Source organism: Panthera uncia, chromosome X (assembly GCF_023721935.1).
Source record: "Panthera uncia isolate 11264 chromosome X, Puncia_PCG_1.0, whole genome shotgun sequence".
NCBI classification, from domain to species: Eukaryota; Metazoa; Chordata; class Mammalia; order Carnivora; family Felidae; genus Panthera; species Panthera uncia.
The window spans coordinates 1,528,675-1,549,256 of NC_064817.1; the positions used below are offsets into that span (position 1 = coordinate 1,528,675).

Here is a 20,582-nt window from a genome sequence, read left to right on the forward strand (position 1 = left end):
CCCACCATTTTTCTCTTGCTGGTTTCTGTGGTTGCAAGCCGTAGCCATGGAGAGTCTGAATCACTGTTCTGGGCCGAGAGGCAAGTCTGGGTCCCACTGTTGCCTTCGAATCTCTGCAGTTCTTTCTTGCAGACACCTGGGCGGGGAAGGCTCGGTTTGATGCCCCAGGGCCCTCCAGGTGACCACAAGTGCAACAAATCACCCCGGGTGCTCGGTTTTCCAGCACACAGCTTTGCAAGCCAGCTGGACCTCTGCCTCTGGCCCACGGTAGTCCAAGTGGACTTTACAGGCCTTTGTATCAATAGCCAGGTTTTCTTGGTTGGTGCTTTATTGCCTTAACGTGGGCCAACAACTGTAGGTTTTACAGGAGGCTAATAAACGTTCAGAAATCTTTAATCAGCACATGCTTGGGGTTATGATGATGAGATCTTAAAATCAAAATCAAAACCCCCCAGTTTTACCTCCTGGTAAAAACAATGTGTATGCACATTGTATTTGTGGATACACAATATCCCAAGATACTTGCCCCATACTTACACCTTCTTTCTCTTTGTATCTTTGGCTCAGAGCATATAAATGAATATCTAACTACCCCAAAAAGTTACTTTAAAATAGAAGTATCAGTAAAAAAAAAAAAATTGTGACGTAATTTTTTTCTGAGTCTGTTGATCTTAAATGGATATCGTGTCATTTCTAAATATCTGCTCAATACCTCCAATTCACCATCTGGAAGAAAGCTTCCAATGGAGCAGCGTCCAAGTAGGAAACTTTCCACTGTCTTACTCTCATTGAAGGAGATACATTACTGTTAGTCCCTCAGATCCAAAGATTTTTTTCTTTGATATTGGTATTTCTTCCTTTCCATGCATACAATCACCAAATCCTTGCGAATCTTTCTCTCTGATACGTCTCAATTATCTTCAGTCCGTTCTATTTTTGCTCAGATGGTGTTAAACCAAACCTTCATTAATCCTAATCTAAATTATGGCAATTGCTTCCTAACTAATTGTACTGGCAGCCCAGTTAATTTTCCCCAATGGGAATCCGTTGAAGTCTCCATTTTTTTTTTAATTGCTTAATGGTCAAATTGTCCATGGTTGGTGGTTTAAAACAAGCAAAGCAAAAAACCTTACAACCGTTCCTTGTTGACTATGCAGTCCGTCCCAGTATGGAGCAGACCTCACAACACAGCACAAGGGGAGGTCTCCCGCATTCTTTGGTACCCACACTCGATGAAATCCACGTGCAAGCTAAACCGAACCTCTCCCTGATTCCCAAAGCACCAGGACCCCACATCCTTCCCTTCCATCTGTTTGACTGAATCTTAAGCACCCTTGAGTGACTGTCTTCCTGAGTCCCCTTTTCTCATCCAAGATTATTCCCCATTTGTAACTCACCTAATCCTAGCAATGAGCATTTAGTAGGTGGCCTACACTGTCCTTGGGGTCACTGGGATATCTGACTTTTTGTCTCCACCAAATAGGGACTTCTCAATAGCAGGTGTTCACTAAATATGGGGATATGTGAATGAACAAAACACATATATATCACTGAACTAGCCTGCCTCTCTAGCTTAAGAGCTCCGTGCAAGGTGGGCCAACCTTGGAACCCTGTACTGAGAATAAAGGTTTGATGTCAAAAGGAAACTCACTCTGCAAGCATGTGAGCCTGATATTTCACCAGCTATTACAATAGCAAAAAGAATAAAAACGGCACCTTTGTCACATAAACGCTTGATAGACTAAAACTGGTTGCTGCCTTGAGTTGCTTACAAACACAAGACAGAGTCCGGGAAAGGAAAAAAAAAACCTATGTTTCCAAGAGGTTAAATGCACACACACATGCAGAATTTGAGTGGGAAGTGAAAGAATATGAATTATTCCAAGCTACGATTTTATTTTGTTCCTTTTTCAAACCGTTTGGAACGCCTTCATTGTCTTTTCCATAGAGCACTCTGGTCCGAAAAGAGAATGATTTATCTGGAAAGCAAAAGGGCCAGAGCTGGAGGTAAGTGGTCTTCTGAGGTGGTGAATGTGTGCAGCTTCAACGAGAAAAGGCTTCAGGGTGAGATGATGGGCACTGACGATCGCCTGTGAATTCCGCTATAAATGTTCGACCCTGTCCCTTTGATCCCAGATCTCGCTCAGAGTAGTAAACCTTTATTACTCGATTCTGTGGCTTGGATATGCTTACTGAAGGAGGTTCTGTTTATTGTGCTTGAAGCTTTTTAAGACAGAGGGAGGAGCCTTTCTGTCTTTGATGTAGATACTCCGGTCAGGAAAGAGTTGCTTATATATTTGTGGGGTGGATAGAAAGTCTTGGGAAGTGACGAGGTCCAAGCCGATGCATCATTTCCTCAGGGAAACCTGGGAGCTCCTGGTCTGGCGATTTATGTGTGTTACAAACTCTGAGAGCGTCTTCCTCTGCATAATACCTATGGCAACTGTGTGAATCAACTGATTACTGCTGAATCTTTGTCCCCACTATTAAAATTTTTATCTTTTCTTTTTCAACTTGTTGGGCACATAGAATATGCTCAAAAAATACTTACTGAATGAATGCATGAATGAGATATCCTTGATAGTAAGTGGCAGGCTAAGCAAACCAACTCTCCAACACACACACTCTGATTTGTAGAATTTGCCCATTTCTGTGGTGTAAACACTCCAGTGCGGTTGATTCCAAGCTACCTGTGGTTGAACACATGTCTCGCAGGATTCCTGGATGGTCTACCCCTGGCTCCTCAGAGCCACGGCGAGCTTCTCCAGCATGCAGCTCATGCACAGCTATGCGAGAAAGGTCTTTGGTTTATTCAATACCCCTTCTCAACCAAAGAACACACTTTGTAATTCAGAGTCTGAAAGATTATTCTTAGATGTTGTGGACTTTTGCTTCAGGCTGCCTGGTGCACAGTTGCTTGAGTAGAACAGCCCCCGTTTGTTTGGAGAGCATCTGGCAGAACCAGAACCTGACTTCAAAGCAGAGTTCTGAGGGTGACCTGGGAAAAGCTGTTCCTTAGACCTTTTCCTTCTGCAAGAGCCAGGAGCGTTGCCAACCGTTGCGACGGAACCTGTAGCCAGTGCACCATAACAAGAACAATAAGTAAGAGGCACCACTGTGGAGAGGGGAATACATTCTAAGTGTGCACAGACAATACAATCTGTTAAATAGCTCAAAATTAGGTAGATAACAAAATACCTCCACAAGATATGTAGCAAAAGGGTTCAAGATGTCTATGCAGACAAGATTACACCACTTCTTTCTTTCTTTAATGCTTATTTATTTATTTGTTTTGAGAGAGACAGAGAGAGAGAGCACAAATGGGGAAGGGGCAGGGAGAGAGGGAGAGAGGGAGAGAGAGAATCCCAAACAGGCTCCACACTGTCAGTGCAGAGCCCCGTGCGGGGCTCAGTCCCAAGAACCGTGAGATCATGACCTGAGCCAAAGCCACGAGTCGGACGCTTAACCAATTGAGCCAGTCAGGTGCCCCTAAGATCAGACCATTTCTGATCAGATGATCAGAAAGATGCTTATTAAAAGGGGCACAACTCATGACCTTGCATGGGAAGACACAATCTTATATTAATATACAGTATATAATAACACCTAAAAAAATCTGTAACATACTGCAAACGTTCATCTGTTTAAGACATTCCAGTTGAAATCTAATGACCTTTTTTTAATGAAAAATTTTAATGAAATGTATCTCAAGGCAAAAGTGGGTAAGAATGCACATGATAGTCAGAAAAAGGTTTAAGAAAGTTGCACTGTCATGTGAAAACGTGTTCTAAAACACTCTACAATAGGTCCCACATGTTTACGATCTTAATGTTTAGAAATGGAAAGTAGGGGCACCTTGGTGGTGCAGTTGGTTGAGCATTTGACTCCTGATCTCAGATCACGTTGTGATCTCACAGTTCATGAGTTCGAGCCCCACACTGGGCTCTTCATTGATAGTATGGAGCCTGTCTCTGCTTCTCTCTCTCTCTCTCTCTCTCTCTCTCTCAAAATAAATGAATAAACTTAGAACAATTTTAAAAAATCTAAAAAGTATAAAAGAAAGTAGGGCAATATCTAATCTCAGAATGAAGAAAGGCTTTCTAAGCAAGGGTGAAAACAGGAGAACATGGGAAATACAGCTACTAACAAATTTTAAAACTTGTCTTCGAAAAAATGCAGTTCTGTAAACAAATTTGAGGGGAAAAGAATGACTACCAAAATGTAACAAAACACTTGCTCTATTTAGGACCTTAATGCCTCATAGAGCATTTGCTATATTTAAGATGTGTTAATGCCTTGTGATGTAAATTATTGTTACTGAAAAAGCAAGTCTAAACAGCTCAACAGAAATGTGGGGACAGGCTGATAAATGCTGCCTTTATGAAATTGCCAAGTTATGCAGTTTGTTCGTTAATATGCATGAAAGATAGAAAACACACACTTCTCTGTAAGTACCAAATTAGGAGTTATTAACATGATAGGAAATCTTGGGCTTAAAGTGTGGGGAAATAGTACTGTCATATGCTAGATGGGAGCTGTAGAAATTGGAAACCCGTTTTAAAACATTTTTTAACATTTATTTACTTTCGAGACAGAGAGAGACAGAGCATGAACAGGGGAGGGTCAGAGAAAGAGGAAGACACAGAATCTGAAACAGGCTCCAGGCTCTGAGCTGTCAGCACAGAGCCCGAGGCGGGGCTCGAACCCACAGACCGCAAGATCATGACCTGAGCCGAAGTCGGACGCCTAACCGACTGAGCCACCCAAGCGCCCCTGGAAACCCGTTTTAGAGGGTACTTCCAAATGTTTGGCAACAACCTCACATACATTCACATTCTTTACTGGAGCAATCCTGTGCCATAGGATTTCGGAGTTTAATGGGAGACTGTGCAAAGTATGAAACAATCCAGACGTCCACCAAGAAATGGTTGAACACTTAATGGTGCATCCAAATCATGGGATATTAGTCCCACTGATGGCATTGGAGTATTAAAATCATAGATTGTTATGGGAAATAAATGAACCTTAAACCACATGGTTTGTCATACAAACAGAAATGAAATTACATATATAACTGATTTTCGTTTGTGTATACACTTAGCCAAGTCTGAGTATGTTCCGTGTATGTTGAGTAATGCAATTGTGAGTAAGGTTTATTTATTCCTTTTCTTCTATATTGCGATATCTTACCTATAACATTTATAATATGAAATAAAGGCTTTACAGAAACTCACTGTAGTATAAGCTTTATGTGTGGAAACTAGGAACTTGGTCTTTCTCTCCCAGATGGCCCCGGATCTGCCTTCCTTCTGGCCAATTCCTTTTGGCCCTCCAGAAACCTGGCCACATGGTGGGTGGCCTTTGGTGCACTTTTCTGGTTTCTGCCGGAAAGCTGTCAAGAAAGATTATTTTCCCCCATTTGAAATGTACTAAACCCAGTATTTTCTGTAGGAAAAAAAAAATCTCTGCGGTTATTTTTTTTTATTAGTTTCAATCCTGGCTTGACAAAAGTCTCATTTTCCAGGATCAACAAGAAGAAAATGAAACTGTAGTGGGTACTAATCCTGTCCTCTGAAACTTGTGTTTTTAATCTTTCTTTAACTATTTATTTAAAATAGACCTTGACCTCCTCCCATCATCCAGAAAGAAAAATAGAAAAAATAAAAGCTTTAACACATAATCTATTTTTATACTCATTGAGAGCCAAATCGTAAGGAATGGCATAAAACCCACTATCTCATTCAAAGTACCATTGAATTATTTTGACATATCGTACAAAAGCCTATACAACCTAAAATAATAAAAGGGACTTTGTGACTCTTCATGTTATATGTGAAATCCGTTAAAGATTTTGCTTATTTACTTTTTATCATTGTTTTAAAATTCACGTTGCCAGACATTAATGGAAAAGAGCCTGGTTTCTTCCTTCCCAAAGCACTGTGTCTACATTCTCTTTTTCATAACAGAAAAGTTGAATTCAGTTTCACTAACAACGCATTCCTGCTCTCAAGCCACTTTATGTATTTTTTTAAATGAAAATATACTTTTCTCTTTCTATTTCTTAAACAATCAGGAGGGGAAACCTCAGAGCCTGGTTGTTTTGACAAAACCGTTGTAGGAAATTTTAATGTATGCCATATTTACAAATCCAGCTGAAATATTGGCCTGGACTGCAGGCAGTGGTTCTCTACGGCTCACAGATGGGAGAAATTTGGGATCTCATGGGCCCTAGTTCCTTGCTCTAGAATAAATAATTAATACCAAAAGTCTTATCATGCATTTTAAATCGCAGCATATGAGAGATTTCGAAAATCACAACTCGTGTACAAATTTGAGTTATACAATCCATCCACAAAGATCATTGTAATAATGATAAAAGAAGTAGCCACTGGTTTTCCCCCACATTTCTAAAGAAAGCTCTTCCCAAGTGTTATTTAAACATCACAGTGTTCTTATGGCTCATGGTCTTACGTGGGACTATGCTATGGGCAAAATAAATGGTTTAAGGACTTACATGGGACCATCCTATGGGTAGAATAAACCTCAGACTTGCAAAGTCATAACCCAATAAGCATGAGTGTCTACTTGCCAGGGGGAGTGTGGTTCCCAAGAGTTATGGCGGCCATAAGAGGAAGGGTTTCAGAGCACAGTAGCATAACAGAGTCCACATGGCAGGCCCTGCTTTCTGAAAAGCCCCGGGGCTATTCAGAAACTCAGGCTCTTCCTATCTGCAGCCCCTCCGTCCTCTAGCACCTTATAATTTCTATATCCATCATTTTAGCCTGGAAGGAAGTCACCTGTTTGGTGAGAATTGATCACATGACGCCATCTAGAAGCAAGGGAGCCTGGGAAATGTAGTCTCAGCCTGCCTGGGAAGATGGACCTCACCAATATTCCACAATGTGTCAGGAGATGCTTCAGGCTTCAAGGATAGCTAATCACCTTGGTGTTAGGGAAATGGCATTGCTGTCGACATTCTAGCAGGGGAAAAAACTCCGAGACTTAGTAACTGGACACCAGATCTACATCCAGGCTACAGTATGTGGTAGGGTAGCCTTTTAAAAATGTTTTCTAGGGGCACCTGGGTGGCTCAGTCAGTTAACCCTCTGACTCTTGATTTTGGCTCAGGTCATGGTCTCACAGTTGATGAGTTCGAGCCCTGCCATGCGTCGATGGCACCCCTGATGTCATGGAGCCTACCGGAGATTCTGTCTCTCCCTCTCTCTGCCCCTCCCCCACTCTCTTTCTCTCTCAAAATAAATAAACTTCAATAAAAATAAAAATAAAAGTGTTTTCTATGTAGTAAAATGGGAATAGGTACCAAAGAAAATAGTACCAAGATTTTTTAAATTTCATTTTTTAGCGTTGAAAGTGCTTCCCAAGTTATATTTTCCCTGCTCTGTGTGACTTCTGCAATTATCCAGCTTTACCCTTGGAATCCCACCTGTTCATTTTTCTGTCTCTTCTTACCTAACTTTTAAAATAAATAATTATTAAGAAGACTTGTGTTAAGATGTGTGGGAAGGTCTGGATACTATTCAGGATTGTGGCAATTTGCTTTATGAATGGAAAACGTTTCATAGACCGATGAGAGTTATCTGCTCACATGACGTACAGTCACTGGGGCAAACGGATCCTGCAAGGTGCTAGGGATGTTCGTTTTACGGTGTGTGAAACAGGCAGCCAGGACATAGTATGCACAATGTGAGGTTTACATAGACATTTTGGATACTGAAAGATTCAGCAGGAAATGTAAACGTTGATTTAATAGTCGGCTCAACTATGGTTTCTTGAATCTTGAATCCCAATATTCATACATATGTAATTTTATATTGATTTGTAAATATTTTATATATTGTGTACCATATCTATCTATCTATCATCTATTATCTATCCATCTATCATCCATCTATCTATCTACCTATCATTTATCTATCATCTATCTATCTATCTATCTATCATCCATCTATCATCTATCTATCCATCATATATATGTATCTATGTATCTACCTATCTATCTATCTATCTATCTACCTCTATCTATCTATCTATCTATCTATCATCTATCTATACATATCTATCTGTCCACCCATATCTATCTATCATCTATCTATCTATCTATCACTTATCTATCTATCTACCCCTCTCTCTTTCCTCTATTTTTTTGTTTGCGGCCCCTCACTTCTTTGCTCTCACACCTCAACATGTTTCTGAGAGTCCAAACTGGGGCTGGACTTTCTTTTCACATAATCAAAAGGTGTTGTAGAGTTTCTAAAACAACAAAAATATGTATATTTCTCTTTCAGATGATTTATGTTACTCTAATATGTGATAGGTACAGCTGTAGGATTTTTTTTTTAAATTGGACTTTTAACCATTGTCTCACTATCTGTATGTTATCTCAGTGGATTTCCTAGTAACCCTATAAAGTGAGGAGTGTTAATGTCCTCTGACATACAAGGAAATGGAAGCTAGCATAGATCATACTTAGGTTCTCATAGCTGATAAGGGGCAGAACCTAAATTCAAGACCGCGTCTCATTGATTTCAAAGCTTTGTTGTTTTTTTTTTCTGCCATATTCTAATAAGCCTCATAGTTGAGCAGAGCCCAGCCCAGTACACAGGTTGCTTCTGCTTCTGGTTCTGGTCCTGTTACGTGGCTTCGGATGGGCGGGTCACAGCCAAAGACTCATGGCGTAGGAGCAGACTATATCATCACTAAGACTCGTCCTCAGAATTCAAGCCTTCCATGTGCCTTTGTGAAGACTGAATGGAACACAGTGTGTGAACGTGCATTGGAAGCCAGAGCTATTTTAAAAGTTTGGGAAATAAAAGGACTAAGTATGGAAATCACAAAGCATAGGAAACACATGCAATGGGTAAGTCTCTGTTCTAAGCACATTATTTTCTATCTGAACAATGACCCTCTAAGGTGGGTGTGCAGGGAGCTTCCTCTCTCTCCCAAGTCTGCAAACAGAGCACAGGAGGTTAAATAGCACGTACCAAGGCTCTGATGTCTATACGGGCAGGGGTCCTGCAATATGGCAGAAAAGAGCACATTAGATTGCCCCGCAGAGCGTTAACCCATAAGGAAATGCAGAAAGGACCATGGTATAGATTTGCCAAACCACCTGATGGATCTCAGCACTACACCAGCCACTTGTGCACCTCTACCTTGACACAGATTATAATTACAGGGCCTTCTTCTAAGATTCTGAATTAGCTAGACATATGGGTTGGTGTATTAGGTTGAATGATGGCCCCCAAAAGATATGTCCACGTCCTAAACCCTGAAACCTATGAATGGACCTTATTTAGGAAAACAAGTTTTGAAGACATAATTAGGTAAAACATCTCTGGATGAGTTCATCCTAGATTACCCAAGTAGACCCTAAATCTAATGGGAGGTGTCCTTATAAGGGACAAAAAAGGGGAGACACAGACACAGAGAATGGAGGTAGAGATGGGAGGGACGTGGCCAAAAGTCCAGGGATGCCTGGAGCCCCAGAAGCTGGAAAAGCTGGGAAGGATCTTCTCCTGGAGCCTCTGGAGGGAGCACAGCCCTGCCCTGCCTGGATCTCAGTGGTCCTGCCCCTCCTGGGTCTCAGTGGTCCTGCCCGTCCTGGGTCTCCGTGGCCCTGCCCCTCCTGGATCTCAGTGGTCCTGCGCCACATGGACCTCAGAAATAGCTCCCCAGAACTGGGAGAGCATAAATTTCAATTCCCTTAAGCCCTACCCATCCCCCTCCCAATTTGTGGTAATTTGCTATGGCAGCCCCAGGAAATGAACACACCAGGACACGAGGAATTTTTAATCTCCCCAGGTGATCACACCACAAAGCCAAGAAGGAAAGCCAGTGACTTCTCATGACGTAACAAGTTTAAGTCTGTTAGGAAGGCTGAATAGCCAGACCCGTGGGATGCAGTTTCCTTTCCCAAAATATCAGGTCCTCCCGGAACCCAGAAACTCACCACACTGCCCATCTGTAGTTTGGTCTCACGGGATAAAAAGTGCAGAAAAGTCCTCTGCAGGATGTAGCATCCTACACTTTCCATTTAGTAGCAAGAGAGAGGCTGGCCTCACCAGATCTAGAGTCCTGTCCAGCTTCATTGGAACGAGAGCTCTATTTGCAATTGGAAACCAAATTGCCCGGTTTGGGTTCTCTTTTCCAGTGGAACCCTGGGAGCAAAGAGGGACACCTGTCTGCTAGCTAAGAGTTTTGCTCATGCACCCAGATTTACAAGCACACGTACCCAATGTTAGAAGTTTGTGGAGGGCGGGTGGGGGAGACCTTCTTTTAGTTAATGTATTATGTCGTTAATATAGTATTTACGAGTCATGAGAGAACGATATGTGGTGCCAATTAACAATCTGAAATCACACACATCCGTATTGTGGGCAAACGGACTTAAATGTGTTTACTCCTGGGGAATAAGTCCAGCCATCCCTGTTATGACTTCCCATCATAAAAATGTCACTCACCCTTCCGTCTGATGTGGCCTTTGAGTCTCCTGGGTTCTGAAAGCTCTTTGAAACACGTGTAATGGTTCTGAATGTCTCAGGCTTGTGTCAAGCTGACCTGGGCAACTGTTTTCCATCCTTTGAGAAGACTGTGCGTGGAGACCACCAAAGGCGTCTTTGTGCCGTGCTATCTTGCCTCCGGCAGGACAGGGCAAGTCCTTAAGGATGCGTGTGGAGCCCACCCGTGTGTCACCAATCTATTTATTTATCATCATCATCATCATCATCATCTTCCTCTTCATCATCTGTCCATCTATTTACCTATGTATCATTTTCATCTTTGTCCTCCACCATATATCTGGCATCCATGGCAGTGGTTCTCAAGCAGGGGCAGTCTTAGTGGGCACGTTTGCCAATATCTGGAGCCATCTTTTGGTTGTCACACCTGGATTGGCACGTGCTACCAGCATCTAGTGGGTGGAGAACAGGGACAGTGCTCAACACCCTACAGTGCACAGGACACCCCACACCAGAGAGTGGTGCACAGAGGGTCTCTCGTCTGTCCCTCATTAACCCAAATGGGTACAGAGGTCGAGAAGCCCTCCTTTGGCTGAAGACTTGTCTACGGAGCATGAACTCTTGAGGCAAGACGTGTTTCCTGCACGTGTGGTTCTCTCAGGGCCTGCCCTCGTATCCCGCACATGGTAAGGGCACTGCGAATATGTGTAAGCAAATAAATGGATTAATGAGGGACAGACGAGAGACCCTCTGTGCATCCCACAGGTCATGGAGAGCCAAGCACTGTTTTGCATCAGTGACTGCCATTCATTAAAGATTGGCAGCATTTCACTTGGTGTCAACGCTGAGAGTCATGTTCTTCCCAAATACTTATCTCGAGTTTTGTTTTTCCTCTTAGGGGAAACAGAAGAATGACAGTTTGGCATATTCGAGGAAGGCTGGGACATGTGCCCCAGATGTGTCTTTCCCAAAGAGAATTTCCTGAGCGATTGCAAAGGCACCACGTCCCCACCCCCCCGCCATTGTCTTGCTTCTTTTTTTTTTTTTTTTATTTCTTTAACCTTTATTCATTTCTGAGAGACAGAGAGAGAGGGAGTGTGAGCAGGGGAGGGGCAGAGAGACAGAGGGAGACACAGAATCTGAAGCAGGCTCCAGGCCCTGAGCTGTCAGCACAGAGCCAGATGTGGAGCTCAAACTCATGAACCAAGAGATCATGACCTCAGCCAAAGTCAGATAGATGGTCAACTGACCGAACCAACCAGGTGCCCCTTATTGTCTTGCTTTTTACTGAACCAGCACCCCCTGGGATGGAAGGGTCCCACCATACCTTCCTGTAAAATACATGCTTAGAGCCACTCAGTTTCCTTGCCTGTTAAACCCTTGCAGATAATAAAATAATTCCAATGTGCTGGATAAAGGCAGCTCTTTAAACACTGCTTTATACCCAAATTCATGTGAAATGCTCTTGCCCTGGAAAATAGGACTATTATCATTGCCTAGTTATTTGGAAAATATTATTTTATTATCAAATGTACATTATATTGACCTTAAAAATACAGTAAAGCAGTCATGGGGATAACGTGTCTCCTATTTTCCATGAGCACACACCGACGGGGCGTTGCATGAGGGAGACACCTTTCCGGGCTTTTCCAGGAGGCTCTGGATTCATTGTTCAGGGACATGGCTTAGCTCTCTCCTACCCTCTCCTTCCCCCTCCCCGACTTCAGCTCTCAAGATAAATCCACAAACGAGGAAATCCAATCTCCCAGCCTCCCACACTGTAGGGTTGCTGGGGAAGGTAATATAATCACGGTTACTTATTTTGCTCAAGGAGGTTTGGAGGCTATTTTTTTTCAATTGTATTTCCATGCCTGCTCTCATGTATCCAAGTCTTGTAAAGACCAATAATTTATTATTTTTAATGAGACAGAAAGTGTTCCTTTCTTTCTAGCCTCATCGTCTGATTGGAAAGAAAATATAAAAAAAGTCTTTAGGTAAGACCTTATATAAAAAGTGAGTTCCAGGGAGAAAGTGAGTCCAATATATAAAAAGTGAGTCCCATATAAAATGGTAGCCATATTGCATGAAACTTGTACATTACAAAGACATCAGTCACTGTGCTTCTAAGCCCTTCTTGGGCAAGCTGGAGTTCTAAAGTGACAGGACATAAGTGAAAGATGGGTAGTCATCGTAGAACATTCTATCATGTTAAGACTGCAGCAGGTTAACTAGGGGATGCATCTTCAACGGGGTAGCAAGGCACCGGCAATCTCTATGGTTTATTTTCAGGGAGTTCTCCTTACGTCTGCTACAGACGCCCAGTAAGGCATTGGCGTGGTGTGTGCAAGTCAGCTCCTGCGAGCACACGACATCCCATAAACATGAACGAAAGTCCCTGGAGAAGCCAAACCATGCTTCTCGTGTTTGCCCTGCTTCCTTTTGCCGACAAGCGTAGGTCAAAGTCAACATGAACCTGAAACCCAGACGGGGGCTCCCATGCACCGTGACAGATCCGCTAAGAGTCCTGACCATCTGACTGAGGCGGCTTTCCTTACAAATGAGGCTTTGTTCTAACTTGCCAAGCAGTGGCTGTGTGGAGTCCACATTCTGGGGGAGGCATTTCAGTAGATGTGGATATAAGTAGTTTTCGAGTCAGTGCCTAGGATGTTTTTTGCAGTGCACTTGTAGAAACCCGCGTCTCTGTGTGTGGCCTGCTGGATGGTCAGTGAGCCCTGGGGGTGAAGGAATCTGTTCCCATACAGACGGGCCTGCGCCCCGGCGGTCAGGTGCGACTTGTCCGGCAGGTCCCAGGTGATCTCGGCCTTGGGAATCCCCATGGCCATACAGTTTATCTTGATGGTGTTCCCGGGCCGCGTGTAGATGACGGGGGTTGGCTCACTGGTGATGCGGGGCGGGTAAGCGATCACGATAACTGGAAAGTTCATGACGGAAGGGCCATACTCCGTATCCACCTTGCACACGTAGGTTCCCCTGTCGAAGACGGAGGCGTCGCGCACCGTGAGGGTGCCGTTTTCCCAGAGGGAAAAGCGCCCCCGTGTTTGGGGGCCCTCCAACAGCATGGTGTTGGGGAGCGTCCAAGAGAGGCGAGCTGACCGGCCCCCCGGAGGGGTGCAGTGCAGCTGCAGGGTCTCCCCGTTGACGATGCTCACCAGCTTGTGATACTGGTTGCTGATCTCGGGTTTCAGTCCCACCTTCAGAGAGACCAGCCTCTCCGTGTAGCCGGCCGAGTTGCGGGCCACGCAGCGGTAGGCCCCCGCGTCCACGGAGGAGAGGCCACTGATGTGCAACATGCCGTCACCCTTATGGTAGAATCTCTGCAGCTGTTGGCCGCTCTGGAGCTCTGTCCCATTGGGAAGGACCCACAGCAGGGTGGGCGTCGGGGTCCCTGCGGCCGAGCAGTTGAGACTGATGGTGTGGCCAGCCATGGCTGTGATCTTCTCGCTGACCGGGTCGTGGAAGATGGGCTTCTCCACGGGGTCCAAGACCGTGAGCTGGACAATCAACCTGGCTTCCCCTCCCTCGTTGCGGCCGATGCACGCCAGCTGCACGGAGTCGCTCTTCCTGAGACTCCTGATGTCCAGCGTGCCGTTGCGATGGATGGTGATCCGGTTCCCATAGTAAGGGGCCGGCAGAACCACGCCCTCGGGAAAGGCCCACAAGACCCTCGGAGTGGGGATGCCTTCCGCCTGGCAGTCAATGAGTTTGCGACTCCCCCCGGCCGCGATCTCCCGCACCGTGGTGATGGCGTTGGGGTTCCCGTTGATGGTGGGCGACCGGACGTTGACGTGGATCCAGACCGTCTTCCGGTCCTCCCCGGCGCTGTTCCTGACCACGCAGGTGTAATTGCCGCTGTCTGAGCGCTGGGCTTTCTGGATGAGAAGAGTGCCATCCTGGTATATGTGGTACTTATCGGAGGAGGCGGGGATCAGCCTGTTGGCTGGAGAGAGCCACGTCACCCTGGGCGTGGGCTCCCCTTTGGCCTCGCACGCCACGGTGACCACGTCGCCATAGGGCACCTGAACCACGGCGTACGTCTTGTTCCGGATGGCGGCAGGCTCGGTCACCACCTTCACTCGCACCGTCATCTCATCCTTCCCAACCTGGTTTTCGGCAAAGCAGGTGTAATCTCCTTCCTCCCGCATGCCGACTTCGTTGAAGTAGAGGGTCCCGTTGTTGAAAACCACGTAGCGCTTGGTGCGGCCACCGCCGTCGTCAGACTGCATGAAGGAGTTGACCAGGCTGCCATCCGGGAGGCTCCAGGAGATCTCGGGGTTGGGAAGCCCGGTAGCCACACAGTCCACTTTCAGGTCACCCCCGTAGAAGACCTTGTGGTCATTCTCCTCCTTGTGCTCGATCTTGGCCGGTCTCATGACCACATTCACCTTGAGCACGACAAAGTCGTCGCCAACCTTATTCCGGGCAACACACAGGTAATCCCCCGCATCCTTGTCCGTGACAGACTTCACCACCAGGGTCCCGTTGGCAAACACCTTGATTCTGGTGTCAAAGCTGGCCGAGGGGGACAAAAAGGACAGGGATGTCAGTCTCCCATATGCTCTATCCTGGCTTTAGGTCACCAGAATGAAAGGAAAACATGTGGTCTGGGGAACTTTCTGGGCACACGGCCGCGGCTGCAAAATGTCACGTGGTTTTTGCAGCCAGCAGGGGACTGCGTTCACAGGAGGAAATGATTGATTTGCCACAAATAAGAACTCTGACTCGGTAGAGCCTGACCTTTGGGTGGCCTGGCCACTGATCCCAGGATGTGCAATGCAGTCAAGGACTTGTGCCCAGTTAGGCTGGGTGGGTATTCACTGCGTATTTGCAGGGAGGTCAGGGCAGAGCTTATGGTAGTGATAAAAGAAGCTACAGCCATGGAGAGAATGAATGTGTGTTAACCCAAATAAAGAGGCAGAGTTCTTCCCGAATAAAATGCTTCGGACGTAATTTCTACTCTTGACTATTCTATATTATACTATATCCCATTATGAGGCAAGGAGCTGCAAATTGGCCAGTCTATGCATTGAGTAATTGGAGGTATTCCCACAGTAACAAGTGGAAAGATCTGGGAGATTCTCCCTCAAAAAGTGTCCAGATTGAAAATTTGCAATTACACATAATTTACCATGGTGGTATCAGGAGAGGAGGGGTTGAGTTTGAACCCATAAATATATCCTAAATTTTGCATTATTCGGACAGCGTGTCTGGAACTGTGTTGTACAGTTACCAAGAAAAGAGAAGAATGGGAAAGAAGAAAAAAGAAAAAAGAAGAAAAGAAGAGAAAAGAAAAGAAGAGAAAAGAAAAGAAGAGAAAGCACAAAACCAAACAGAGTCTGCCTACGGTTGAGTCAACCTGACTATTGTTAATAAAATACAAACAACAACTAACAATGAGCAAATACACTGTTTGGTTGGCCGCAAGTGTGAATCAGGCCAATGTGAGTCAGTAGAGAGGAGGAGACAAACATATCTCAATGTGCCTTAAGAGTTTAGAGTCCAAAACTCTGTGCAGTACCTTATGTCTGCCAGCTTTTCAAAACTTCGGAGCGGTGATTCCTAGCCTTGGTCATAACCACAATCATCTGGGCAACCCAGAAACATATACATGCCTACGCATCACAGGGGATCGGGAGTCAAGAAAAGCTGTGATATCTGTATTTTTAAATAGTCCCAATGTGTAAGCGAGCCAAAGAGCCTGCTCTTTGATAAAACTCACATGGGTTGTTTAATTACACTCTACTAAGAATGCAATTAGTCAGAGTTTCGTACTAATGAAGATGCCAAGACAGTGATTTATGATTTATAGGGACATACTAGCAGAGTGGCTCATATTCGTCCTGGGACCACATTCTTTAACTGCACGTTCATTCAGTACATCTGCCCAGCTGGGAGATAGTCCAGGGAAAACTGGGTGCATGGTATTCTGGAAGGAGAGTGCAAGGTTCACCAGGCACCACCCCGCCATCTAAAGTTCACATTCAGGCTTCGAGAAAGCGTGTTCGCCCTTTCCCTGCATTGGAAAGAAACTGGAGAGGCCAGGCACAGCTGCCCCGAGGCCCTGGGTGCTGGCTTCCCTCCTCACGTGCTGCGGTGGGACCCACGTCCACATGCATTCCTGCCTGAGCTGCTGGGCTGTGGATGCTGAGGACGCGCCGTGAGCCAGGGTTTCTAAACCACGGCACCACTGATGTTTCCTTGATTTCATTCTGGCAACCATTGTCTCTTTGCTCTGTATCTTGAGATGCTTCCTGAAGAGACATTGGCTCTTCTGGATGTAGCCCACGGTTTCTCAGACTCAGCACGGCTGACATCTGGGAGGGGTGGCTTTCTGGGGTGGGGTGTCCTGAGCACTGTAGGGTGTTGAGCTGTGTCCCTGATCTCCACCCACCCAATGCCACTAGCAGCCTCCCCTCTAGTGTGACAACCAAATATGTCCCCAGGCATTTATGGGTGTTCCCTGGGGGAATAATCTGTCTAGCTGAAAACCACAACAGATAGCTCGTGGATGGATGGATGGATGGATGGATGGATAGATAGATAAGTACATAGATGATAGATAGATAGATATAGATGATAGATAGATAAATAGATACATACATACATAGCTGATGGATAGATGGATGGATGGATGGATAGATAGATCAATGATAGATAAATACATACATACATAGCTGATGGATAGATGGATGGATGGATAGATAGATAGATACATGGATATAGATGATAAATACATACATACATAGCTGATGGATAGATAGATAGCTGATGGATAGATGGATGGATAGATGGATAGATAGACCAATAATAGATAGATAGATAGATAGATAGATAAGTGGACAGATGGATGGATGGATAGACAGATAGATACATGGATATAGATGATAGATACATATATAAGTGATGGATAGATAGATAGCTGACAGATGGATGGATGGATGGATGGATCAAAGATAGATAGATATGATAGATATAGATGACAGATAGATATGTACATACATGCTTACATAGCTGATGGATAGACAGATAGCTGATGGATGGATGGAGAGATGGATGGATGGATAGATATATAGACGATAGATAGATAGTTGATGGATAGATAGATAGCTGATAGATGGACAGATGGATGGATAGATACAGATGATAGATATAGATGATAGAGACATACATGCATACATACCTAATCGATAGATAGCTGATGGATGGATGGATACACCGATGATAGATAGATAGATCGATAAATAGATGATGGATAGATAGATAGGTGATGGATGGATGGATACATCATTGATACATGATGGATAGATAGATAGATAGATAGATGATAGATAGACGGACACATAGATGATAGAAGAATGGTCTTTCATGCTAGGTTAGTGTCTCAGCCTGGGCACTACTGAGATCCGTGGCTGGATGACTGCCTGGAATGGGGTGTCCTGGGCAGTGTAGGGTGATTACCAGTGGCATCGTCACTTCCTGATTCCTATCAATCAAAAAGTCTGTCAATATTGCCAAATGTTCCCTGGGGCCAAAGCCGCCTACAGGGGAGAACCAGTGATCTAGGTACATCTGGGAACTTAAGGCACTGGATGAGACCGTGACTCTCTTTGCAGCCAAAAGAAATGTTTGGAATATTCCAACATGGTGCCCTATTCATGTCTTTAACTTCTTCTGTGTTCACGGCCTTTCTCTTCTGCTAAGGCCACTTTCTCGTAAGACCTGAAGCTTCTTGTGTGTGTTGGGTCAAAATCATACAACCTAGGGGACTACAGGCAATATTATCCCTGTAAATACAGTCCATATATAATCATTAAAACAGAAGTTATTGGTTCATTTTTTTTTCCCTTGGGAGGGGGGAACAGGAAAGGAGAAGGAGAAAGGCAGATGTTTCTTCCACATCCCACTTTCCAAAGACAAAAACTCACTGTGCAAAGAAAGAAATGCCCGCTCCCTGCGCGGAGCACACGCAGGGATCCAGGTGCGAGCATCTTTGTCCCGACACGGAGTCACTTCCCTCCCCATCTGACCCCAAGGAGAGGGCTCCCGCGATGGCTCCAGGGCGGATGCAGGAGGGGACCCCAGCGCCCGGAGGGGAGGCAGGCCCCCGGAGCGCAGCGGGAGGCAGGAGCGAGCACGTACCTGAACAGCGAGTCCATCATGCGCTTGGACGGCAGGCGCCAGAGGATGCGAGGCCAGGGGTCCCCGGACGCGCTGCAGTCCAGGCGGAGGGTCGCGCCGTAGCGCACGTCGGTGCTCTGCGGAGAAGTCCCGGTGATGCGCGCGTTGGCCGCCGCGCGCTGCACCGTCAGCTGCACGACCCTGCGCGCAGATCCCACCACGTTGGCGGCCACGCACTCGTAGCGGCCGCTGTCCTTGGGCGCCAGGTTGCGGATGTAGAGCGTGCCGTTGGGGAAGACGAACAGGTTCCCGTTGATGAACTGCGACGGCCGGATCTGGGTCCCGTCCCACAGCACCCAGCGCACGCTGGGCAGGGGCGCGGCCTTGGCCGTGCAGTGGATGTGGATGCTGAGCCCCGGGGGCAGCGAGATGTTCTCCAGCTTCTCCTGGTGGATGACGGGTGGCAGGGCCGCCACGTGCAGCCGGATGGCCAGGCTGTCCGCGCCCGCCGCGTTGCTGGCCACGCACTTGTAGACGCCTCTGTCCGAGAAAGAGGCCTCTTTGATGGACAGGGTCCTGTTTTCGTGCAGCGTGACCCTGCCCTCCACGGGGGACACGGTCTGCCACACCCTCCTGTCCGGGAAAATCCAGGAGATCTGGGGCGCCGGGGTTCCCTTGGCCAGACACTCCATGGCAATGGTGTCTCCCAGGTACACGGTGACGTCTTGGTAGTGGGAGGCTAGGATTTGGGGCTGCTGCACGGTGACAGACAGCAGGACCACCATCCTGTCCGCCCCGTGTAGGTTCTTGGCCGTGCACATGTACTGGCCACGGTCCTGCACCTGTACTTTCCGGATGACAAAGGTGCCGTTCTGCAAGACCTCGAACCGCTGGAGCCTGGTGTTGGGGGTCATCAGGGCACCTGGGAGTCAAAACAGGTACAATCAGGTTCCAGGCAAACACACCCTCTCCGCACAAGCCAGGGAGGACGATTCCTCCTTAAGGAGCTGAATCAATCCTTCTCTTCATGTCCGGACCCGCAGAAGCGAAGACCAGCCCCCAGCTCCACCACGGAGACGACAGAAGGTTCAGGGTCACCATTTCTGGCTCGTATGCCGACCCCAGAATCGAGGGATATGCCACCTTCCGGCGAAGAGCAGCCAGCATGGGTTTGGAGGGCTTTCTGGAAGCTTCTATGAGATCCACCCCCCCCCCCCCCCCCCCCCCCCCCCCCCCCCGGGGGTTTTCCTTTTCCCTTTTTCCACTTAACCCCCAGGGGGGGGGGCCGCCCCCCCCCCCCCCCCCCGCCCGGCCTGTGTGTGGCCAGGCTCCCGAGTCCAACGTGAGCGACATTGAGCTGGTCCCTCTCTGCCATGTCTGACCGACTCGGGTGCTCACTCCTGCTTCCACACGGAGTCGAGAGCCCTCCCCGCACGGCAGTCTGGGGGCGTGCTTCTCTCTCTCTTCACCCTCTCCTCCCCATGGTTTTTTAAAATATTTTTTAATGTTGATTTATTTTTTGAGAGAGAGACAGAGTGCGAGCGGGGGAGGGGCAGAGAGAGAGGGAGACACAGAATCGGAAGCGGGCTCCAGACTCCGAGGTGTCAGCACAGAGCCTGACGCGGGGCTGGAACTCACAGACCGTGAGATCACGACCTGAGCTGAAATCAGGAGTCGGACAGACACTTAACGGCCGGAACTACCTACCCAGGTGCCCCAACCAAATGGTAAAATCTCTACGAGGAAGTTTGTAAACTTTAAATTTTGCTTTCTTTCCCTTTCTTTCTTTCTTTCTTTCTTTTTCTTTCTTTCTTTCTTTCTTTCTTTCTTTCTCTTTCTTTCTTTCTTTCTTTCTTCTTTCTTTCTCTTTCTTTTCCTTCCTTCCTTCCTCTTTCTTTCTTTCTTTTCCTTCCTTCCTTCCTCTTTCTTTCTTTCTCTTTCTTTCTTTTCCTTCCTTCCTTCCTTCCT

General features: G+C 46.3%; 1 protein-coding gene across 1 annotated transcript in view; it reads right to left on the reverse strand.

The window, feature by feature from the left end:
• Positions 1-12,218: 12,218 nt before the first annotated feature.
• The window catches only part of MXRA5 (matrix remodeling associated 5), a 29,360-nt gene continuing 20,996 nt past the window's right edge, over positions 12,219-20,582 (reverse strand). Inside the window, exons 6-7 of the mRNA XM_049643338.1 lie at positions 18,636-19,536; positions 12,219-15,008 (exon numbers count right to left, since the gene is read on the reverse strand). Coding sequence (XP_049499295.1) covers positions 13,100-15,008; positions 18,636-19,536 — 2,810 coding nt within the window. The 3' untranslated portion in view covers positions 12,219-13,099. The remainder of the gene's footprint in view (positions 15,009-18,635; positions 19,537-20,582) is intronic.